The following is a 19,653-nucleotide window of genomic DNA, read 5'->3' as shown; positions in this document are numbered from 1 at the left end:
CCTCGGGAAAGCAGCTGCTCCGCACCCGCAGCAGCCGAATCTGCTGAGGAAGAAGAGGCACCACGGGTTCGGATGTCTCTCGCTGCCTCCCCGGTGCGCAGATCCAGAACAGGTGAAAACACCCGCCGAGGTCTCCAGTGCCTCCCGAGGGGCTCCAAGCCGTGGCCCCCGCGGTCCCCGGGGCGATGCGGGCGCGGCTGCGGCGGGAGGTGGGGAGGAGGGAGCGGGCCCGGTGCCCGCCGCCGCCCGGGCGTCCCTCTCCGCCGCTTCCTTTAGGTGGCACCTCTCCTCCAGGAATGAGGCTCCCGGCCCCGCGCAGCCCTGCCCGGGCCGCGGCCGCGCACCGCGGGGGCTCCGCCGCGGAGCCGCCGCCGTCGGAGCGGCCCCTCCTCCCCTCGCCAGCCCGTGCCCGGCTCCCCCGTCCTCCCGCTCACTCCTCCAGCCAGTAAATCCGATCTAGGCTGATTCCTCTCACGTCAAACCACATGATCCCATAAAACATTCATCGCCTCTCCATCCCCGCTCGCTCGCCGCTCGCTCCCGGGATCCAGCGCAGCCGGCTCCGCTCCCCGCCGCGGGATCCGCCGCAGCCCCGGCCCCGTGCGTGCGGCGGGCGGGCCGGCGGAGGGAGGAGGAGGCAGGCGAGGCGAGGCGAGGCGAGGCGAGGCGAGGTGAGGCGAGGCAGGGAGGGGGAGCCTCGCCTGGATGCTGACTCCAGCTCGGGGGCTGCTCATTCTCCCGATGAGCGAGGGCGCCGGCACCGGGAGCGCCCCCCCCTCCCCGTGTACCGCCGCTCCCCGCTCCGGCTGAAGTTTGGCTCCGGGATCTGCCCCGCTTTCCCAAGGATTGTACTGCTGCCGCTCCACTTTGCACCTCCAGACGTGCCTTCCCCGACCCCTAAGATGAAGAGGGCGATAGCAGAAGGTAGGTGCGCCCCGGTCCCCCTCCGCCGCCGCGGCTCCCCCAGGCAAGGCACGGCGGCCGCGGCCCCAACTTCGCCCGGCGCCGGGAACTTCCCTCGCTGCAACTTTTTTTTTCCCCGTGGGGTCTTCGGGAGCGGCCAAGGTCCCACGAGGGGAAGAGGGGCCGGGGGCCGAGCCGGGAGCGGGCGCTGGGGCCGGGAGAGGCGGCGGGGAGGGCGCGGGGGGAGCGGGAGCGCCGCGGCCGCGGGAGCGGAGCGGAGGCGAGGCCGGAGGGGGAGAGAGCACCGGGCACCGCTCGGCTCCAGCCGCGGAGCACGGCAGCGGGATGGAAGGAGGACAGAGGGATGATGGAAAGGGAGCAGAGGGGTGGAAGGAGAGCAGAGGGCGAAGCCCCCTCCAGCCGCCGCCCAGCCTCGGCTTGGCTCAGCTCGGCCTTGGGGTGACCGGGCGAAGTTGGTGCCTCGCGGGGAAGCGCGTCCCCATCCCGCATCCCGCGGCGGAGGGGCCGGGACGGGCGGGAGAGGGGATGGGGCAGCCCGGCTTGCCTCGCTCGCAGCCCGGCCGCCGGGGGAGCTCCCGCCCCGCTTCCCGAGCCCGTCCCGCTCTCGGAGCCTCCGGACGGGGAAGTTCCCGGAGGGTCCGGGCGCCCCGCAAGGACAGCGGCTCCCGGGGTGCGGTGCGGCTCTCCGCAGAGCCCTCCCTTAGGGTCCCGCCGCTTCGTGTTCGGGAGCCAGAGGCTGCGAAGGGCTGGGGGTGCAGGGGCTGAACCCCCTTTCCCACTTGCTCGCTGCGCCGGGGGAGAGGCGCGGAGCTCGCAGCCTGGCACGGCCGGACTCTGCCTGAACCAGTCCTCTTCCATGGACTTTGGCGACAATCTTTGTTTCCCGGCCCCGGGGTGCGGGCTGGGGCAGGGCTGGCACAGGGGCCGGGGGCTGCGGCGGCTCTCGGAGCCCCCCGGTCCCGCCGTTCCTTGGCCGCTTGCGGAGGCTCCGGGGGCACCGGGATGCGGCCCCAGCTCGGGAGGGACACTCGCTGCCAGGCTGCGGGCTCAGCCCGCTCGAGAAGCGTTTGCCACCCAGGTGTGTTCGCTGGGAACCCAGCCCACGGATTGCAGTTTTTAACTGGAGGGATCAGCCCATCGAGGGAGCTCCCGGGCTGGCCAGGTGCTGGGCAGGGGAGGTTTGGGCATGCGGAGCCTCTGGCTGCTCTGATTCTGCTCCCGGCTGTGCTGTCTCCAGCTCGCTTCCCGTTCCCGTCAACGACACAGATATAATTCTCTTTTCCTTTCTATATTGGAGGGCACTCTGGCTGATTTATTTGTGACGATCAAAGGACACATCCAAGCTGTGATCCACACTGCACACTGCCTCCTTGAGAGGCTTTGTGTCCATCTGAAACGTGAAATGGCCAATTTATTCTTGTTCGGGGAGCACATTGGGAGCAGGCTCGGCTGCCAGCTTCTCCCCGGGCCCTGAGGGGATGCTGGTACCCGAGTCTCCATTTGCCGGGGCCGTGCCCGGCGCAGGGGTTGCCATCGATCTGAGCCCGGCAGCTCCGTGCCCAGCTCGGCCGGCCGGTGCCGGGCTGTGCCGGGGGCCCTTTGTCACCCGCGGTGCTGGCAGAGCAGTCCAGGTGCTGGGTGTGGTGCGGACACCCCGACCCCCTCTGCTCCATCCCCGCTGCTGCTGCAGCGCTGCTCTCCCCACGCAGTGACGCTCCCGGCTGCCGCCAGCATCGTGTGGAACAACACAGGGAATAATGAAATATAAAAACTGTGTTACAACGGCTTTATTTATAGAACGAGGCTTGGAGGAGTTTGGGGTTGAATTATTTGCTTTTTTGCTGCAGTTTATTAATTGCTCCTGTGAGAGGCTGGCTTGCTGGCAGGTTTGGCTGGAAAAGTCCTTACAAACCTGGGGGATTCTGTTTAGCTGAGTGTCCATCCTGCTGGATCCGGACTGCATTTCCCACTGTGGGCTGCCAGGATGCTTCAAGTGCCTTGTAAGCCAGAAATAGCCACCAGGGGCAGTTGGACAGGCAGAGCTTTCCCTGTTCTCAGCACTTGCTTCCTTATTAACACGATTCATTTTTACTGAAAAAGGGCTTTCTATGCTTATTCTTTTTTTTTTTTTTTTTTTTAACCCGAATACAAACCCTTGTAATATGAGAACCTACATCAACATCACCGATGTGAGAGCAGCTCTCTTTTTTCCTCTTGAGAGAAGACACTATTCATTGCATTATTCTGTATATCCTGTCTTTATAATGTAAATTTTTTATCAAGGGTGCTCTGCATTTTCCGGGCTTTGTCCCCCTTTCCCAGCCGGCGGGCACAGACCGCAGACCTGTATTCCATGGGCCCATCAAAGGCTGTGTTTGGAGAGGTTTTCTAAAGAGGAATGTGCTCAAAGAGGAATTTTAGGGCAAAAAGGTGGAGGTGCTGTTGCACCACTCTGGTGTCTGGGCGTTGAACTGGTGCAGACATCGTTGTTCCCTGCTGGATCTGGGATGTTTTCCCAGACAAAGCTGGGCCAGAGGAGGAGTTAATGAGAAGCAGTGAGAAAGTGTGGAGGGCTGTGGGCAGCACGTGCTGAACCAGCCGGTCTCCTCATTAATTCCCGCAATCCCGAGCTCAGGAGCTCCAGGCTTGTCTTGGGAAAACCTCCTGGGAGCCTGTTGTGTCCATAAAGGACTGGGAAGGAGAAGGAGTCGCTGGTGGGAAGGAGCAAGGGGACAGTTTGTCTCACAGTATCTCTCTCTGCTCTGCCCTGCGCCCTGCACTGCTCCAGGGGCCTGGAATGCAAGGACAGGAGAGTGGCTGTTGCTCCATCCGCTCATCCTGTGGAGCTGGGAGCTGGCAAGGGCCGCGGGGATGCACAGCTGAGATCCCACATTCCCTGTGCCAGGCTGTGCCTGCTGACACAGGCCTTGTGCTGTGTAATCTTCTTCTGACCCCAACGACGACTTTGGCCTCTGAGCCTTCCAAAGGAATAACCAAAATCCAGCAGCACAGATGGGAATTTTCCACATTTTTTTTTGTCTCGGAAGCAGCGAGGAGCCTGTGAGCTGCAGGCAGGGAAGGGGAGGATGCTCCGAGGCTGCTGCACCCCTGCACGCACAGCCCCGCTGGCTGAGGGCATTGGGGCTCCTTCCCTTGCCATCCTCCTGAGCCACGCGCAAGGAGAGGGAAATTTGCCCGAGCCAGAGCCTGCACTCAAAGCAGGACGAGGCAGATTGCACAGAGCTGAGCTCTAATTTCTGCTCTGAGCCTGCCCTGGGCTGCTGTGCCGGCGGCTCGGGCGGCTCAGCCCCGCCGTGCTGGGAGCCCATCCCCTGGATGGGGGGAGTTGCAGCCCGGGATTCACCCTGCAGGGACCAGGAAGGAGCCGCTCTGACCACCTGTGCGTCCTCTTCCCCTTGGATTTGCAATGCTCTCTGCTGCTGTCACCTTCAATGAGACGGATCTCCAAGTGCCAGGCGCCTCTTTTGATGTTCCTGAAGAGGTTTTCTCTTTATGCAGGAGGCACAGCCCCCGTGGAACAGGAGTACCCTGCACCACTGCACAGAGAGGGTGTCAGAGGCAGCAGCTCAGCGTGGGGCCTGCAAGGGCTGGGAGTTTCTGGGAGGGCTTGTCCCTCCTGGCCATGTGGGAAGCTCTGTGCTGTGTCCTGGAGCCAGAAGGATCCGTCTGGGATTTGTGAGTAGCAGGGTGTCAGGGCTTCTCCATCACAGACACACAGCGGTGTGGGAGGGAGGAGTGAGGCTGGTGAGACACAAAGCACACCTTCTCCTCCCCTTTCCTGCTGTGGCTGCAACTCCTGGAGGTTTCCAGAGGCTGAGGGAAAAGGGGACAATTGTACTGAAAAGTCTTAATCAGCTGAAAGAGGCTGAGGGTGGATCCTGCCGTGCTTGCGCAGAGATGCTGGAGGAATTCGTGCAGAGTTTGCTCAAATGTGCAAACTCATCTCAGCCTGAGCTCCGTCTGCCTGAGACTGCTGGGACACACGGGAATGGGAGTCTGGAGTGGCTGGTTACCCCTTGTGTGGTGTTCAGAGCGGTGTGTGGGCTTCGGGCAGTGGCACCAGGTGACACAGCTGTTTCCCTTGGGCTGTGCGCAGCAGCCTGTGTGGGCAGAGCTCATCTCGTGGTGTGGCACAGACCCTGACCATGCCTGCTTTGCTTTTGGAGTGCTCCTAGAAGGCCTCTGGAGTCTGGTCTTGGCCCTGTTCTGCCTTCTTTGTATCCTTGATACAAAGGTCAATGAGCCTTTCTGTGATGTAGTCTCAGCTTTTCCAGCACTGTCCCTCAGAGAGTGATGCTGAATTATGTCCCAAGGGACCCAGGATATGCTTAAACTCAGCCCAAAGCTGAAATGTGGAGGTCTGAGCAGTCACTGATCACCTCCTTAGCAGTGCCACAGTGTCAAGTGACAAGACTGATGATCTCCTGAGGGCTGTTGCTGCATCCACAGCAGGTTTGTGTCTCTGGGCTGGCCCACCTTCCTCCCAACCTTCATACTGCAGCTGATCAACAGCACCAGCAGATTTTACAGCATTTATTGTCCCTCTCCTGGAACCAGGAGATTAGAAAAGCACTTGAGTTTTATTTGGAATCCTCCTCGGTTGTCAAGGAAAGCAGAAACACTCCACAAGCACATGCAAAGCATCAAGGAGACTGGAAACAAGAAAACACAAACACTCCAGTGCTGGGATTTTTTGTTCAGTTTCAGGAAAGCTCAGCAGTTTGAGGCATCACCCTGATGCCTCTCAAGCAGCAGTGCTGGATCCTGTCTGCATGGATCAGGCAAGGCCAGGCTCAGAATATTTGCTTTCATGAAATCATGGAATATTTTGGAGGAATCACCTAGATACACCTGGAATACCTCTGGAGGTGTCTAAAGAACCTCTTGCTCAAAGCACAGCTGATTTCAAAGTCAGATCTGGTTGCTCAGGGGCTTGTCCTTCCAGCATGGATGTCTTTCCCAGGAAGGATGTCTTCCCAAGGATGGAGATACCCTGTCCTCCTTCACAGCTCCATGGCCTGTCTGGCCGAGGCAGGCAAATTCTTTGCCTGAGTCAGCACCACGGGTGCTCCCTGTCCCTTTGGTGACCTGGGGGTGCCTGGCTCTGTCCCTGGGCGTGGCAGGGCTGGGGCATGAGTGATGGTGAACTTTGTGCTGGCTCCCTGTGAGGTCAGAGCAGGTGCTGGGGAGATATCAAAGAGGGGTAAAAGCCAGGTCACAGCCAGGTGCTGTGGCAGGGACATTTGGGATGGCAGCAGGGACACTCAGGGTGGCAGCAGGGACACTCGGGATGGCAGCATGGACACTCGGGATATCAACAGGGACACTCAGGGTGGCAGCAGGGACACTCAGGATGGCAGCAGGGACACTTAGGGTGGCAGCAGGACACTCAGGGTGGCAGCAGACCCTTGCAGACCTTTCCTGTGCTGGTGTTTGCTTTGGTGGCTGCTCCGGGGGAAGAAGCCCCTGGCCAGTTTTATGTGGCCTGGTTCCAGCTGCCCCAGCCGGGTGTCCCACATCAATGGTAATTAAGCACAGCTCCCCTGGAGCTCTGTAGTCCTCAGATGCACTCTGTGCTGGGAGCCTTTCCTGACACCCTGCAGGGGCAGGGACCTCTCTGAGGACACACAAAGCTGGCCAAATCCCAGAATCCTGGAGGGGCTGGTGGGAGGGTCCAGAACGGGGCTATTGCACCTCAGCTCAGGTCTGCTGTGGATTTCTCTGTCCAAGCTTTGGAAACCTCCAGTGGTGGAGCCTTGCTGGCCTTTCCCAGTGCTGCAGCTGATTAAAAAGCTTTTCCTGATGTCTGAACTGAAGCTCCCAAGCTGTAGTTCTTGGCTGTGGCTCCTTGCTGTGTCACCGGGCCACACAAAGGTGTGGTTTGCTCTGCCATCCTCTCAACTGCCTTGGAGTAGCTGGAGGCTGGAATTAAATCTCCCTTCACCTTCTCTTTGCCAAGCCCAACCATCATAATTCCCTCTGCCTGACCCTGTAGGATATACTACAGCATATATTACGAAGGAATTGTTCCCTGGGAGGGTGGGCAAGCCCTGGCAAAGGGTGCCCAGAGCAGCTGTGGCTGCCCCTGGATCCCTGCAGTGCCCAATGCCAGGCTGGACAGGGCTTGGAGCAGCCTGGGATGGTGGACTTCCAGCCCAGCCAGCTGAGGACAAGGACTGGACATCAGCTTCTTCCTCCTTCCAGGACCTGCATCCTGAGAGGATCCAAAGCCTTTTGCCCCAAGGTGCTTGTTTACTGGAGCTGGCTCACAGAAACCTCCTTGTCCAGCATTTCTGTCCTTGATCCATGGGCTGCAGAGCCTTTATTGGCAGCTGTGCTCTGATCCCACCCCCAGCTGCAATTCCACAAGGAGGGGGGAACGGTCCAGAGAAAGCGAAGGGATCCAGCAGTGAAGGGAGGCTCAGTGCCTGGAGGGGAGTTTCCAGCCCATCCCAGCTTCTCTCTGTCCCACTGCAGTTGGACACATTCCCTCCCTGGCTCTGGGAATCCTGGTACCTTTCCAGCACTTGGTGCTTTGTTTTCTCTCTCCGTGCGGCACCTTCTGCTGGAAACAAAGGGATGTTTGCATTCCAGTGCGATGCTTCCCTTCCTTCCCCGAGTGCAGGGGATAATTACAGTGCCTTGTACTAATTGATCCCTTATTAGTGATAATTGTGATTTACATGGTGCTTTAGGAAGGGGCATTTCTGTGGCAGAAGTGATGCTCTAATGTCACACTTTGCGGTGGCTTGTGATGTGTCACCTCATCTCCCGTGAGCTGCTTATGGGGGAAACGGGTTCACTTTTATTTTTTTGTTAAAAACCAATCTTTTGCAAGAACCATCTGGCTGCTAAATTCTCCTCCCGGAGCTGTGTGGTTTGCAGGGAGTTCATTTGCGTCTTTAGCTACTAAAGAGGAAGTAAAAGTGACTGATTAGTCTGAGACTGGGACCATTCACATCAAAGTGACAGATTTTGTGAGCTGGATTTGGGGAAGTGTTTAAAACTGGTGTGTTTTCATTAAATTTTGAAGACTGTGGGCAGAAGTGTGCTCTCGGCACTGCAGCTCAGCGCTCAGCCCTGCACCCTGGGTTGTTATGTCACAGTGAATTGTGGGGCTGTTCAAATTTGCCTCTGCTTGTTTGATGACTTTAAATATTGATTTTAATTGTGCCTCTTTCTTAAGGCTATGAGTGATGGTGGGAGCCATGGACAATAATCCCTGAGCACAACACAGCCATGTGCACTGGGAGGTGGGAACTCAGCCTGGCTCTTCAGCGGAGGGGAGGGAGAGGAAGGAAAATACCTTTGCAGCCCCCAAACTCAGCTTTCCCTGCTCCCATGGGGGCTTTGCAGGGATGTGCCATGAGCTGCTGGCCAAGTTGGGCTCTCAGAAGCCCTTTGGGGGTGCCAGGGTAAGGCTGGGAGGGCTCCACACTCTCCCCTGTCCACAGGGGAAGTTGGAAAGCCTAAGAGCAAATCTGGAGTTTGGGAATGTGGGATTTGTCTCCGCAGAGAGAAATGGTCACCTGGGAGCCACCAGGACCTGTAGGACTTGCATTACAAAGATCTGGAGGGACAGGACACAGGGAATGGCTTCAAACTGACAGAGAGTGGGTCTAGATTGGGTATCAGGAAAAATCCTTCCCTGGCAGGGTGGGCAGGCCCTGGCACAAGGTGCCCAGAGCAGCTGTGGCTGCCCCTGGATCCCTGGCAGTGCCCAAGGCCAGCTTGGACAGGGCTTGGAGCAGCCTGGGACAGTGGAAGGTGTCCCTGCCCATGGCAGGGGTGGCACTGGATGAGCTTTGAGGTCCCTCCCAACCCAAACCAGTCTGGGACTTTGGGATTGCACATCCCTGTGGCACTGGCATGTTTTCAGGACCAGTGGGAGCTATGGTGCGAGTAAATCCCTCTCCCTGTGCTCAGGTTCCTTCCCAAGCACACATCCTGCTGGATCTGGCCCTGATCAATGCTCTCTGAGGCCGTGCAAACACGGTTAGCATTGGCTTTACACTAGAGGGCTGTCTGTCCCTTTCCCTCTGCGAGCAGCCCGTGTGCCAGGAACGTTCCTGTGGCAGGATCCCCCAGTTTGCCAGCATCCCGTCCTGTGGGCTGGTGAGTGCTGCAGGCTGCTGTTTGCTGCTCAGCTCTGCTCTCTGTGCTGCTCAGAGCATCCCTGCCCTGGGCTGGAGGGCCTTTGGAGCTGTTTCTGGGTGAAGTGGAGCTCTCTGGCTCTGCCCCCTGTCCAGCTCAGCAGTTTCCAAACAGGATTCCTTCCCCTCCTGTTTTTCCAGGCCCCTTTTGCCCCTTTTGCACTCTGTGGTAGCACAGGGGTGCTCTGTGTTTCCAGGAGTGTGGCATTTCCTGCTGCTGCCCTGCCCTGGTGAGGATCTGCAGCCCTGAACAGCTGCACATCCAGCTGTGGGGTGACAGACAGGAATTGCTTTGGAAATGGCTCTGGGGGCTGGAGGAGCCTTCAGTGTCCCAGGGCTGAAAGAGATTTGGCAGCTTCTGCCTGAAAGTTCAGCTGGGACAGCTCCTCTGGCTCTCCTGTGGGACCTCTGGGGGCTGGGACCTCTGGAGACATTGCCACCATGAAGCCTAGTTGCTTTGGACCCCTGCTGCCATTTGTTTCATGGAATCACAGAATGTCCTGAGCTGGAAGGGACCCACAGGATCATCCAGCCCAGCTCCTGGCCCTGCCCAGACCCCCAACAACCCCACTCTGGGCATCCCTGGCAGCGCTGTCCAAAGGCTCCTGGAGCTCTGGCAGCCTCGGGGCCGTGCCCATTCCCTGGGGAGCCTGGGCAGTGCCCAGCACCCTCTGGGGGAAGAACCTTTCCTGATCTCCAGCTTGAATCCCCCCTGGCACAACTTCCTGCTGGTTGAATTTAATTGATTGGTTTAATTCTGTCCCCATTCACCTTTAACTTGTAAAGTTGGTCAAGATGGAACCAGCTAAAGCTTGCCTTTGCCTGACAGACATGGTTTGAATTCAGGCCTGCCTGGAGAATTCCAGCCCCAAACACAACCCCTCCCTCATGCCATGCATTTGTGGCACTGAACTCTCCTGTTGCTGGATGCCTGGAGCAGTGGGAGCTGCTCCTGTCCAGCGATGCCCCACCCTGTCCCAGTGATGGTGGTGGGACACTGCTGGGCCATGGGTACCGGGTGTGCCCTGCATCCAGCCTGCCCACGGCTGGGACAGGAGCAGGAGCAGCAGTGGGGCCTGCTGTCCCCTGGGCTCAGGACAGGGATGTCCCCAGGCTGAGGGTCCCTTTGCTGCTCAGGGTCACTGCCGCAGGCAGCATCACCTGCTGTCCCCATCCTGTCACCCAGGGCACAGCTGGGAGCTGTGGGCAGGCAGGAGGGCCCCAGCTGGCCCTGCTGGCACAGAGCTGCTGTGCTCTGCCCATGTGCCAGCCAGGCAGGGCAGCTCAGGAACCCGACAAACATGGAATGGGTTGGGTTGGTTTGGAGGGACCCTACAGCCCATCCAGTGCCACCCCTGCCATGGCAGGGACACCTTCCACTGTCCCAGGCTGCTCCAAGCCCCAGTGTCCAGCCTGGCCTTGGGCACTGCCAGGGCTGGGGCAGCTGCCCAGGCTGGGTTCATGGGCTGCACCTCTCACCTCACCCTGCTCCCCCACATTTACACAGCTCTGGGCAGAGCTGCTGGATCCCCCACTTGGCTGGGTCCATTTCAGGCCACAAAATGGATTTTAGCCCTTTTGGGTGGGAAGCAAAGGGACTGTGCCCCCGCAGACTCCCTGGGCATGGCATAGGGATCAGGCTCAGCCCCTGCAGGGTTGATGTTCCAGGATTGATGTTCCAGGTTTGATGTTCCAGGTTTGATGTTCCAGGTTTGAACCTCGAGTTCTGACATCAGGGTTCAGCTGGGCTTGGCAGCAGAGCCTGGCTGAGGGGTGCAGCTTCATCTTCAGCTGACCTCCAAGGTCACACCCTTGGGTTTGATGTCACCCACAAGCCCAAGGAGCCATTTCTCCCAAGCTTTTACCGAGACCCAGCTTCTACCATGACACAAATTTTGCTGCTGAGGCACTGGGGGCAATGTGGGGTCTGGAAATCAGACAGTGGTTGTTTAAACTCGAGCACTATTCCTGTTTTCCTGAGGCTGTGTCCTCTGCTGGGTGCAAAGTGTGGTCCCAAAGCCCTGGGAAGGGCCTCCGTGAGGGGCTGGGGGTGCTGCTGGCTGGGGATCGTGTCCAGACCCTGTTCCCTTCTCTCCCAGGCTGGAAGGGGGCTCCAGGGGTCAGCACAGCCAAGGAGAGACACTTGTGCCAGTAGCACAATAAATGACCCTGAGCTGCCTTGGGGAGCCAGCCCAGGAGAGCCTTTCCTTGGCCATAGCTTTTCTGTGGGAAACGCTTTGCTTTCTCTGTTTATTTTTGGCTTCCCTAGAGTTTCTCGAGGCTTACAATTAATCCTGAGCTTTGGGGTGGCCAGCTGGGCTGCACGGCCAGAGTCTGACTCAGAACACTGGGTTTGGCCATTTCCTGGGGAGCTTGGATTTACTGGGAGCTTGGAAAAGTTTAACCTGGGGGCACCTGGGGCATATGCAGAGTGCGTTGCATGGAGAGACAGCTGGGCCAGGGGAAGTGTCCCTGCCCGTGGCAGGGGTGGCACTGGATGAGCTTTAAGGTCCCCCAATCCAAACCATTCCAGGATTCTGCGATCCTGTTTTTATAGTCACAGGACCCCCCAGCTCAGCCTGTGTCTGCTCCAGCCCTGCCCCCTCCCAGCTCCTGGGTGCTGTGCACTCTTCTCCCTGCCCTCGCTGGATGGACCTTCTTGAAGTGTTGGGGCTCTGCTGGTCTCACCTGGGTTTCTGTGTGTTCTAACTCCTCTCCTCCTAAAATTAGGGCCTCACCGTGGCCCATGTGAGCACGACTCTCTGCCATGACCCTTGTGCTCTTGAAGCCAGCCCTAAGGCTCGGTGTGGGAACACTGCTGTGAAAGCCCCTAAAGTTCTGTGGGATATCTGGGTATGTTCCACCCCTCTGCTGCTGGGGGCTGTGTGCAGTGTGCTGGCCCTGGGGTCACCAGGACAGGGGGGAGGGCCAGCCCTGCTCTCCAGACCATGATTCGGTGACACACAGCGGGGCCAGCAGCCCCCCGGCACCTCCCCTGCGTGTGACAGAGCACGAGGCCCTCCCGATAAATCCCTGCCAGCTTATCCCAGCCTGTCTGCCCGCACAGGAGGGGACACCAGCGTCTGAGTGCCCCTGCCTGTCCCCATGCCCCCTGCTCAGGCTGAATGTCCCCAGGGGACGAGAAGGGTGACCTGGTGCCCTGTGGCACTGCAGGGACGGAAGCAGCTGCTCTAAACCGGGGGCTGCAGCTGAAAAAGCCTTGGGAGCCCTCCCTGCTCACAGGGCAGGTGTTTGCTGTGCTCTCTAATCCAGGGAGATCCGTGAATGGAAGGAATGAGCCCAGCACTCGGCACGGGGTGAGGTGGGCAGTGATGGACACAGTGATGGCAGTGTGGCTTTAATGGCACAGGAATCCTCACCGTGATGGGAGCCAGAACCTGCCTGGGAGTGGCGGAGGGGAAAGGGAGTGAGCAGGGTTTGCAAGGGCAGCCCCACAGCTCCTGGGAAAGAGCCCGAGCCAGCTTGTGGGGCCACCGTGCCAGAGCAGATGCCCCTTGTGCCCTGGAAGGAGAAGGGGACAGGCACAACCCCTGTCCAGGCCAGGCACAGCCCTGTGGGGACCCAGGATGGATCTCGTGGTGCTGAGAGGCTGAAGGGCCAAAATCACAGAGCGGGGACATGCCTGGCTGTGTGACACTGGGGCTGGCTGTGTGACACTGGGGCTGGCTGTGTGACACTGGGGATGGCTGTGTGACACTGCACACCCTGGGGCTGGCTGTGTGACACTCTGCACACACGTGGGGAGCAGGCAGGGCATGGGGACAGCTGCACCAGGGGCTGCCCTTGGTCTGTCATGGGACAGGGCTGAAAATCAGCGTGGGATGGGCACACAGCTCATGAAGGTGAATGGGCCATGGTTTGTTTGTCACCCATGAGGGACACAAAAATCAGGGACATGAATGAAAAACAATGAAACAAAATGGTTGTGTTGAACACGGGGTAAGGACAGGCTCTGCCAGGTATCTGGGCTGGGGTCAGCACTGCATGGGCAGTGTGTGAGCCCATGGGTTTGGAGCTGGTAAAAGGCTTCTCCTTCTCCTTCTCCTTCTCCTTCTCCTTCTCCTTCTCCTTCTCCTTCTCCTTCTCCTTCTCCTTCTCCTTCTCCTTCTCCTTCTCCTTCTCCTTCTCCTTCTCCTTCTCCTTCTCCTTCTCCTTCTCCTTCTTCTCCTTCTTTTTTTTCTTGTCTCCCACATGTCTGGGAGGGAGTGGGAAGGGGGATAAACCCTGGCTGAGGAGGAAATGGAAAGTGTAGATGTAAATTGGTGCCTCCTCTCTTGGGGAATTACAGTTCCCTTATCCCCTTCTCCCCTAAAAGACCCAAAATGCTGAAGACACACCAAGAGTTTGGCATGGACAGGACCCAAGGGGCTGCAGCTGCAAAGGGAGATGGAACAGAGAGACAGAGTACATGAGCCAGGGTGGTGACAAATGGCACAGGAGAACATTTGTGGGCAGGAGAGGCCTTCTGGGCCCCAAGTCCAGGGCAGGTGCAGCAAGGGCCATGTTTGTATTTGCAGGACACCATCCAGCCGGCAGCCTGCAGCTCTCCCACCTCTGGCAGGGCTGCAGGAGAGCCAAGGCTTAGAGAGAGCCCTGCTCCCTGTGGGAGTGCAGGGAGGGGTCACCACCAGAGCAGCTCCTCCTGCAAAACCAGCAGCTGGTGCCCTCTGCCCCTCTGGGGACCCTGTGTTCTCCTCAGGGGACACTTCTGGGCTCAGGGGCATCCCCAAACTCTGCTCCCTCTCAAGCATTGCCACCTCAGTTTGTGCTCCAGAGGAGCTTTCAAGGAGGTGAGCTCAGGAATGGGGATCCCTCAGAGTACAGCACAAACACCTGGAGGAGCAGCCAGGGCTTGGGAAGCAGAAGGTGATAGGAAGTAATGGATCTGGAATGTTCTTTTAACAGTTTGGTGGTGCCAAAGAATGGAAGGATGGACTCCATGAACATGGAGATCTTCTCCAACCTCAGTGACCCTGGGGTTCTGTGACTGCTGAGCTGGGGGTCCTGTGCCACCCTTGAGGGGACACTGTTCCTCCCCCTGGTGAGCTGCCCCAGGGGCTCTCCTGTGCTTTGGGGGCTTTAGGCTGAGCCTGAGTGCTGTCCCAGGGAGCCCTCCTTGCTCAGCCAGGGCCAGCCCTTCCCACCCTTCCCTGCGGGGTGATTCCCTCCTGGATCGGTTACTTGGGTGTGGAACCACCCCACGAGGTGTCAGCAGGAGCACTGTGCTCATCTGGGGCCTCTGCAGCTCTGCTGGGCAGCTTTTTGGGGCCTTCCTGGAGCAGATGTTGTTAGTAAATGCAGAGGTGGCTCCATGGCCCTTGCCAGGGTCCACTGTCCCTCCCAGGGGACAAGGAGGTGGTGGTGGTTTCCTCCTCCCTGCCCTGGGCTGCTCTGCAGAGGCAAGGCCATGACGGTGTCCTCTCCACTGCCTGTGGTTCCTTTGCTTTGCTCCCTCCCAGGACCAAAGGCCACTGTGGAGAGTCACAGAATCATAGAATCATTAGGGCTGGAAAAGATCTCCAAGATCATCAAATCCAAGTGCCACGTCTGCTCAGTTTTTGAACACCTCCAGGGATGGTGACTCCAGCCTGTTCCAGGGCCTGATCACTCTCTGAGTAAAGAAATTTTCCCTAATTTCCAACCTGAAGCTCCCTTGGTGTGCAGCTTGAGGCTGTTTCCCCTTTCCCACTTGCCCAGGAAGGTGCCTGGTGCCCCCTGAACAGGTCCCTGAGCCCTGCTGGCACAGGCTGTTGGTGCTCCCGTGCCCCAGGCTGGCAGCAGTTCCTGGATGTCTGCCTGGCTCTCTGGAGCAGCACAGGGAATATGCAAATTTAACCTTTGCATTTACTGTGCTGTTCTTTTCCTGGGAAATGTCACTGGGGGCACCAAGCTGGGATCGCCTGCTCCTGGCATCGGGGGAAAGAGCACCAGTGGTGTGTGCCTGGCTCCTGGGGATGATCCAGCACGGAGCTGCAGCCCCTGGGAGAGCTCTGGGACCTGCCCTGCCCTGCCCTGCCCTGCTGTCTGCAGGGATGGATGGGATGGGATGGGATGGGATGGGATGGGATGGGATGGGATGGGATGGGATGGGATGGGATGGGATGGGATGGGATGGGTGGAACATTATGGTGACTGGAGCCAGCTCCTGAGTGACAGAGGGAGGGCTGTGTCCCTCGTGTCCCCATGGCTGGGGGAGCTGTCAGCAGTGACACATCTCCTGCTGCTGGGAGAGGCTGGGAAGGCAGTGCTGTGCTCCAGGGATGGGTCCAGAGGGTGCTGCTGTGGCAGGAGGGAGCTCCTTGTTTGCTTGGAGAGAGGAAGGGAATTGGCAGTGGCTGATGGGACCATCCCAGCTCAGCCCAGACCAAGGTGAAGCACTGACTTTCCTGGGAAGCACCTGTAGAACAAACAAAAGGGGCATTGCAGTGAGGGCAGGACTGACTGTGGGAGGGAGAGGAATTTCAGCATCAGAATAACCAAAGCCTTTATAAACACCCCTGAAGGTGCCACCACATCAGCTTTGTGGCTTTTGGCAGCCCCTGCTAGGGTGGATGTGCTGATCTCTGCACCATTCTCATGGAATAATTCCATTATTCCACCGAGGAGCAGCTGAGGGAGCCGGAAAGGGGCTCAGCCTGGAGAAAAGGAGGCTCAGGGGGGACCTTGTGGCTCTGACAGGAGGGGACAGCCAGGGGGGTCGGGCTCTGCTCCCAGGGAACAGGGACAGGAGGAGAGGGAACGGCCTCAGGCTGGGCCAGGGGAGGGGCAGGGTGGATTTTGGGAACATTTCTTCATGGAAAGAAAGGATGGTCAGAGTGGCACAAGTGCCCACTTGGGCCACCACAAGGGCAGTGGTGGATCCCCATCCCTGGAAAAGCTCAGAAAGCTGTGTGGATGTGGCACTGGGACATGGCTTAGTGGTGAACATGGTGCTGCTGGCTTAAGGGTTGGACTCAACAATCTCAGAGGCTTTTTCCAGATGATTCTGTGATTCCCTGTGGGCTGTGCCAGCCCCAGCTGTGGCTTTGAGCAGGCAGAGCACACCTGGAGAGCCCCATGAGCAGCTCGGGGGGTGGGGGGGTGGCCCTGGCGCTGTGTCCTCTGCAGAGTGACCTGAACTGTCACTTCGGGTCTGTCTCTGTGTGGGACAAGTGCTCAGGGTCAGCAGGGCAAGGCTCTCCGGCTCTCCTCCAGGAGCAGCAGGGGCAGCTCTGGGCCCACAGGACCCAGGGAAAGCAGAGCAGGTGCCCTCACAAGCAGCCCAAAATGAGCAAGGCAGGATGTCCACGTGGTGGGTTCCACGGGAGAACAGATTCATTTCCCAGTTCCCAGAGGGGTTTGGGAAGCAGTAGAGTCACAAAGGGTTTGGAAGTGATGACAGATGCCTTGGAGGGGCCCTTCTGAGCAGCCTGAGCTGTTTGGGATTGCACTCATACCTCCAGGGGCTCTGGGAGGAGCGTGGGGCCCTGTGCAGCCCTGGATCTGCTGTGCTCCTGGTTTCTGGCTGCTGATGAGGAGCAGGTCGGAGCTGTGCTGGGGGTGCTGCAGGTCTGTACACTCAGATAAGAGCAGTGACAAGCCCATCACGAGGTGTATCCAACTCTCCTTCATTAAGTGCTGGAGAGAGCTGCAGGACAGGGCTGGAGTCATGGAGCTGTGAGGGGGTGTGCTGCTGGTCCTCACCCTAGGAGCAAGGCAGGGAAACAAAGGCAGCAGGGCAGGATCCACATGGGAAAGCTGCTGCTCTCACAGTGCATGAGCAACTTCCAGAGCCCTTGGATCTGCCAGATCACAGAATATCCTGAGCTGGAGGGGATCCACAAGGATCCCTGAGTGTCTCTGAAGTGAAGGGCCCATGCTGGGATTGAACCTGGGCTCAGCTGAGCCCAGCCCCGGGGCTGCTGGGCTGGGAGAGCACCCCAGGCTCTGTCCTGGCAGCGGGGACGGGCAGGTAGTGCCACTCAGGGGACACTGAGACAGGCTCCAGGGGACACGAGGCCCTGGAGGAGAGCAGGGACAGCCCAGCCCAGGGCCAGGCAGGCGCTGCAAGGTGTGGGATTATTTACACCGAGGGGAATGGCCCCAAAGGCAGGTGGGGACTGGAGTGTTCCCAGCTCGCAGCAGTGGCTGGTGTGGAACATTCCCTGCCCAGCACTCACGGAAGCAAGGCCTGTGATATCCATAGGATTTTCCTGGGCCTGTCCATAGGAAACAGTGAGAACCAGGCCAGCCTTTTAATGCTTCAGAGAAGCCTCATCCCAAAGATGAGACCAGAATTTATCCCTCTTTTCATGTGAACCATTTTAAGGAGCATCTTTGAGCTGTGTTGGTGGGTGGGAATGGCCAAGACCTGAATCATTCTTTACTCAGAGGCTGGGCAGCCCTGGCACAGGTGCCCAGAGCAGCTGTGGCTGCCCCTGGATCCCTGGCAGTGCCCAAGGCCAGGCTGGACACTGGGGCTTGGAGCAGCCTGGGACAGTGGAAGGTGTCCCTGCCCATGGCAGGGGGTGGAATGGTTGAGGTCCCTTCCCACCCAACCCATTCCATGATTCCATGTTCCACTGGCTAACCGGGATCTGAACTGGCCCAAGGACTGGATGAGGGCCTTGACCCCTGGACCAGCTTTGGACTTTGTGTGGGCCTTGACCAGAAGTGTCTCTCAGGTCTGGGACACCCTTTCCTGGTCAAGAGCTCCTGAAACAGCACTAATATAGAGAGCTGCCGCCATACCCACACCTCCTGATCAAACCTCACCTCTGCGAAGGGGACTCCTCATTCCCTAAAAGGAGAGGCCACTCAGGGGGTGTGAGCAGCAGGTGTGGTCAATCCATGGTTGCCAGAAGGAGGTGGGTGCCTGGGTGGGAACCTCAGATATGGTGGGATTATGTCCCTGGAAGGCTGTGCCAAAGGAAGATCCTGATTTTATTCTCGCTCTCCCAGGTCCCTGTTGGCGCTGGTGGCGCAGCTCCTCCTGGAGCAGGAAGGGAGTTGTTCCCCTTGCCTGGGGGCTCAGAGGTGTCCCTGATGAGGCGGCTGATCCTGGGGAGGTGATTTTGGAGCTCCTTGTGCAGCGCTGTTGTCCAGGCTCCCTGTGTGCCCCCAGTCCATGTCCCTCCTGCAGGACAAGGGCCCAGTGCTGAGCTCAGGGCCCAGCAGGGCTAAAGGAGACCTTGCCAGATACAGAGACAAAATCTAAACAATCCTCAGGTACCATCTGAGGGCCCTGATGGCTCCAGACAGGCAGTTTCTAGAACAGACTCTCTTCTCCACCTGTCCTGGGGCAGGACACAGCTCTGTTCTGTGCTGGCCATGCCCCTCAGGGACCCCCGTGCCCATCGATGCCCATTCCTGTCCTTGAGCCTCTCCTGAGCCTGTCCTGGGGGAGCTCGTGGTGCTCCCTTGCAAGGAACTTCAGTGGCTGTGAGTTTGTCCCTTAAGGACAGAGGCTGGACCTTGGAGTGTGGCCTGGAAATAGCAAAATACCCAAATTGCTGTGCTGTGCTAAAAAGCCTCTGTCTGGTCTGAGGCTTCCCAGTCTCCATGGGTGTCTGCATGTCTGAAGGAGTAGGGCCTGGGTGCTGAAGGCTCTCACAGGCTCCTCTCCAGCTGTGCTGCCCTGGTGTGGGAAATGAATTTGTAGGGAATTCTCAAAGGCAGAAGGCCCACACAGTGTGCGTCTGTATGCAAACCTTGAGACAAGAAATGCTGAGTCAGAAATGCCATGGAATAGGGCAGACATTGTTGGGAGAGAAATGGAGCTAGAAACAAGTTTCAAAGATGGCCTTGCAAATAAGACTGGATACTTTGGAGAAATGGAACTATGAAAGTGCATTGTAGTGGGACCCACGAGGGGTAGTTTTAGATGATTGGCTTTAAGGCATCTACAGCGTGGTGTGGCTAAAGCTGATAGGCCAGGAAACACTTACAGTGATTTGTAATTAGGAAATAATCAGTTTCTGATTGTGATGGTGTGAATTATAACACCTGTATTCTAACCCTTCTCATGAGACTGACAATGGAATAAAAGTTTTTAAAACACCTCTCAGCTGCCCCATCTCTGGGTCAGAAAAGGGCTTAGTCCGACAAACCCTGGCTGTCGCCAGCAGTTCCCAACAGCTGGGGGACACACCATGTCCCTTATTCCAGCAAGGGGATCCCAGGAGTCACCCCAGCTCACCTGTGTGGCTACCTGTGCTAAGGGTGTCCAGCCAACACTGTCACAGATCCACGGGATGGTTTGGGTGGGAAGGGATCTTTAAAGGTCATTTAGAGAGCCCTGCCATGGCAGGGACACCTCCCACTGTCCCAGGCTGCTCCAAGCCCCAATGTCCAGCATGGCCTTGGGCACTGTCAGGGATCCAGGGGCAGCCTGAGATTCCAGAATGCATGGACCAAATCTCTGGCATTCAGCTGAGGAAGGACAAATGGTGGGGGAGCCAAGTCCTGGCTTGTCCATGCAGAGGCATCACCACAGGGATCAGATCTCCCTGTGCAGCATCCTGTGCTGGAATGGGAATATTTGTAATATTTGTGC

General features: G+C 58.3%; 2 protein-coding genes across 3 annotated transcripts in view; one reads left to right on the top strand and one right to left on the bottom strand.

Annotated features, from left to right (window-relative positions):
- RTN4R (reticulon 4 receptor) overlaps window positions 1–19,653 on the top strand; it is an 83,079-nt gene continuing 63,426 nt past the window's right edge. Inside the window, exon 1 of the mRNA XM_068209215.1 lies at window positions 1–924. Coding sequence (XP_068065316.1) covers window positions 903–924 — 22 coding nt within the window. The 5' untranslated portion in view covers window positions 1–902. The remainder of the gene's footprint in view (window positions 925–19,653) is intronic.
- IQCD (IQ motif containing D) overlaps window positions 14,191–19,653 on the bottom strand; it is a 542,296-nt gene continuing 536,833 nt past the window's right edge. For both annotated transcript variants that reach the window (XM_068209220.1, XM_068209221.1), the window contains one exon: window positions 14,191–14,201. In XM_068209220.1, coding sequence (XP_068065321.1) covers window positions 14,199–14,201 — 3 coding nt within the window. In that variant the 3' untranslated portion in view covers window positions 14,191–14,198. The remainder of the gene's footprint in view (window positions 14,202–19,653) is intronic.

Source organism: Anomalospiza imberbis, chromosome 18, assembly GCF_031753505.1.
Source record: "Anomalospiza imberbis isolate Cuckoo-Finch-1a 21T00152 chromosome 18, ASM3175350v1, whole genome shotgun sequence".
NCBI classification, from domain to species: domain Eukaryota; kingdom Metazoa; phylum Chordata; class Aves; order Passeriformes; family Viduidae; genus Anomalospiza; species Anomalospiza imberbis.
Note: the sequence above shows the minus strand (reverse complement) of the source record. Positions and strands in the feature narration are given on the sequence as shown.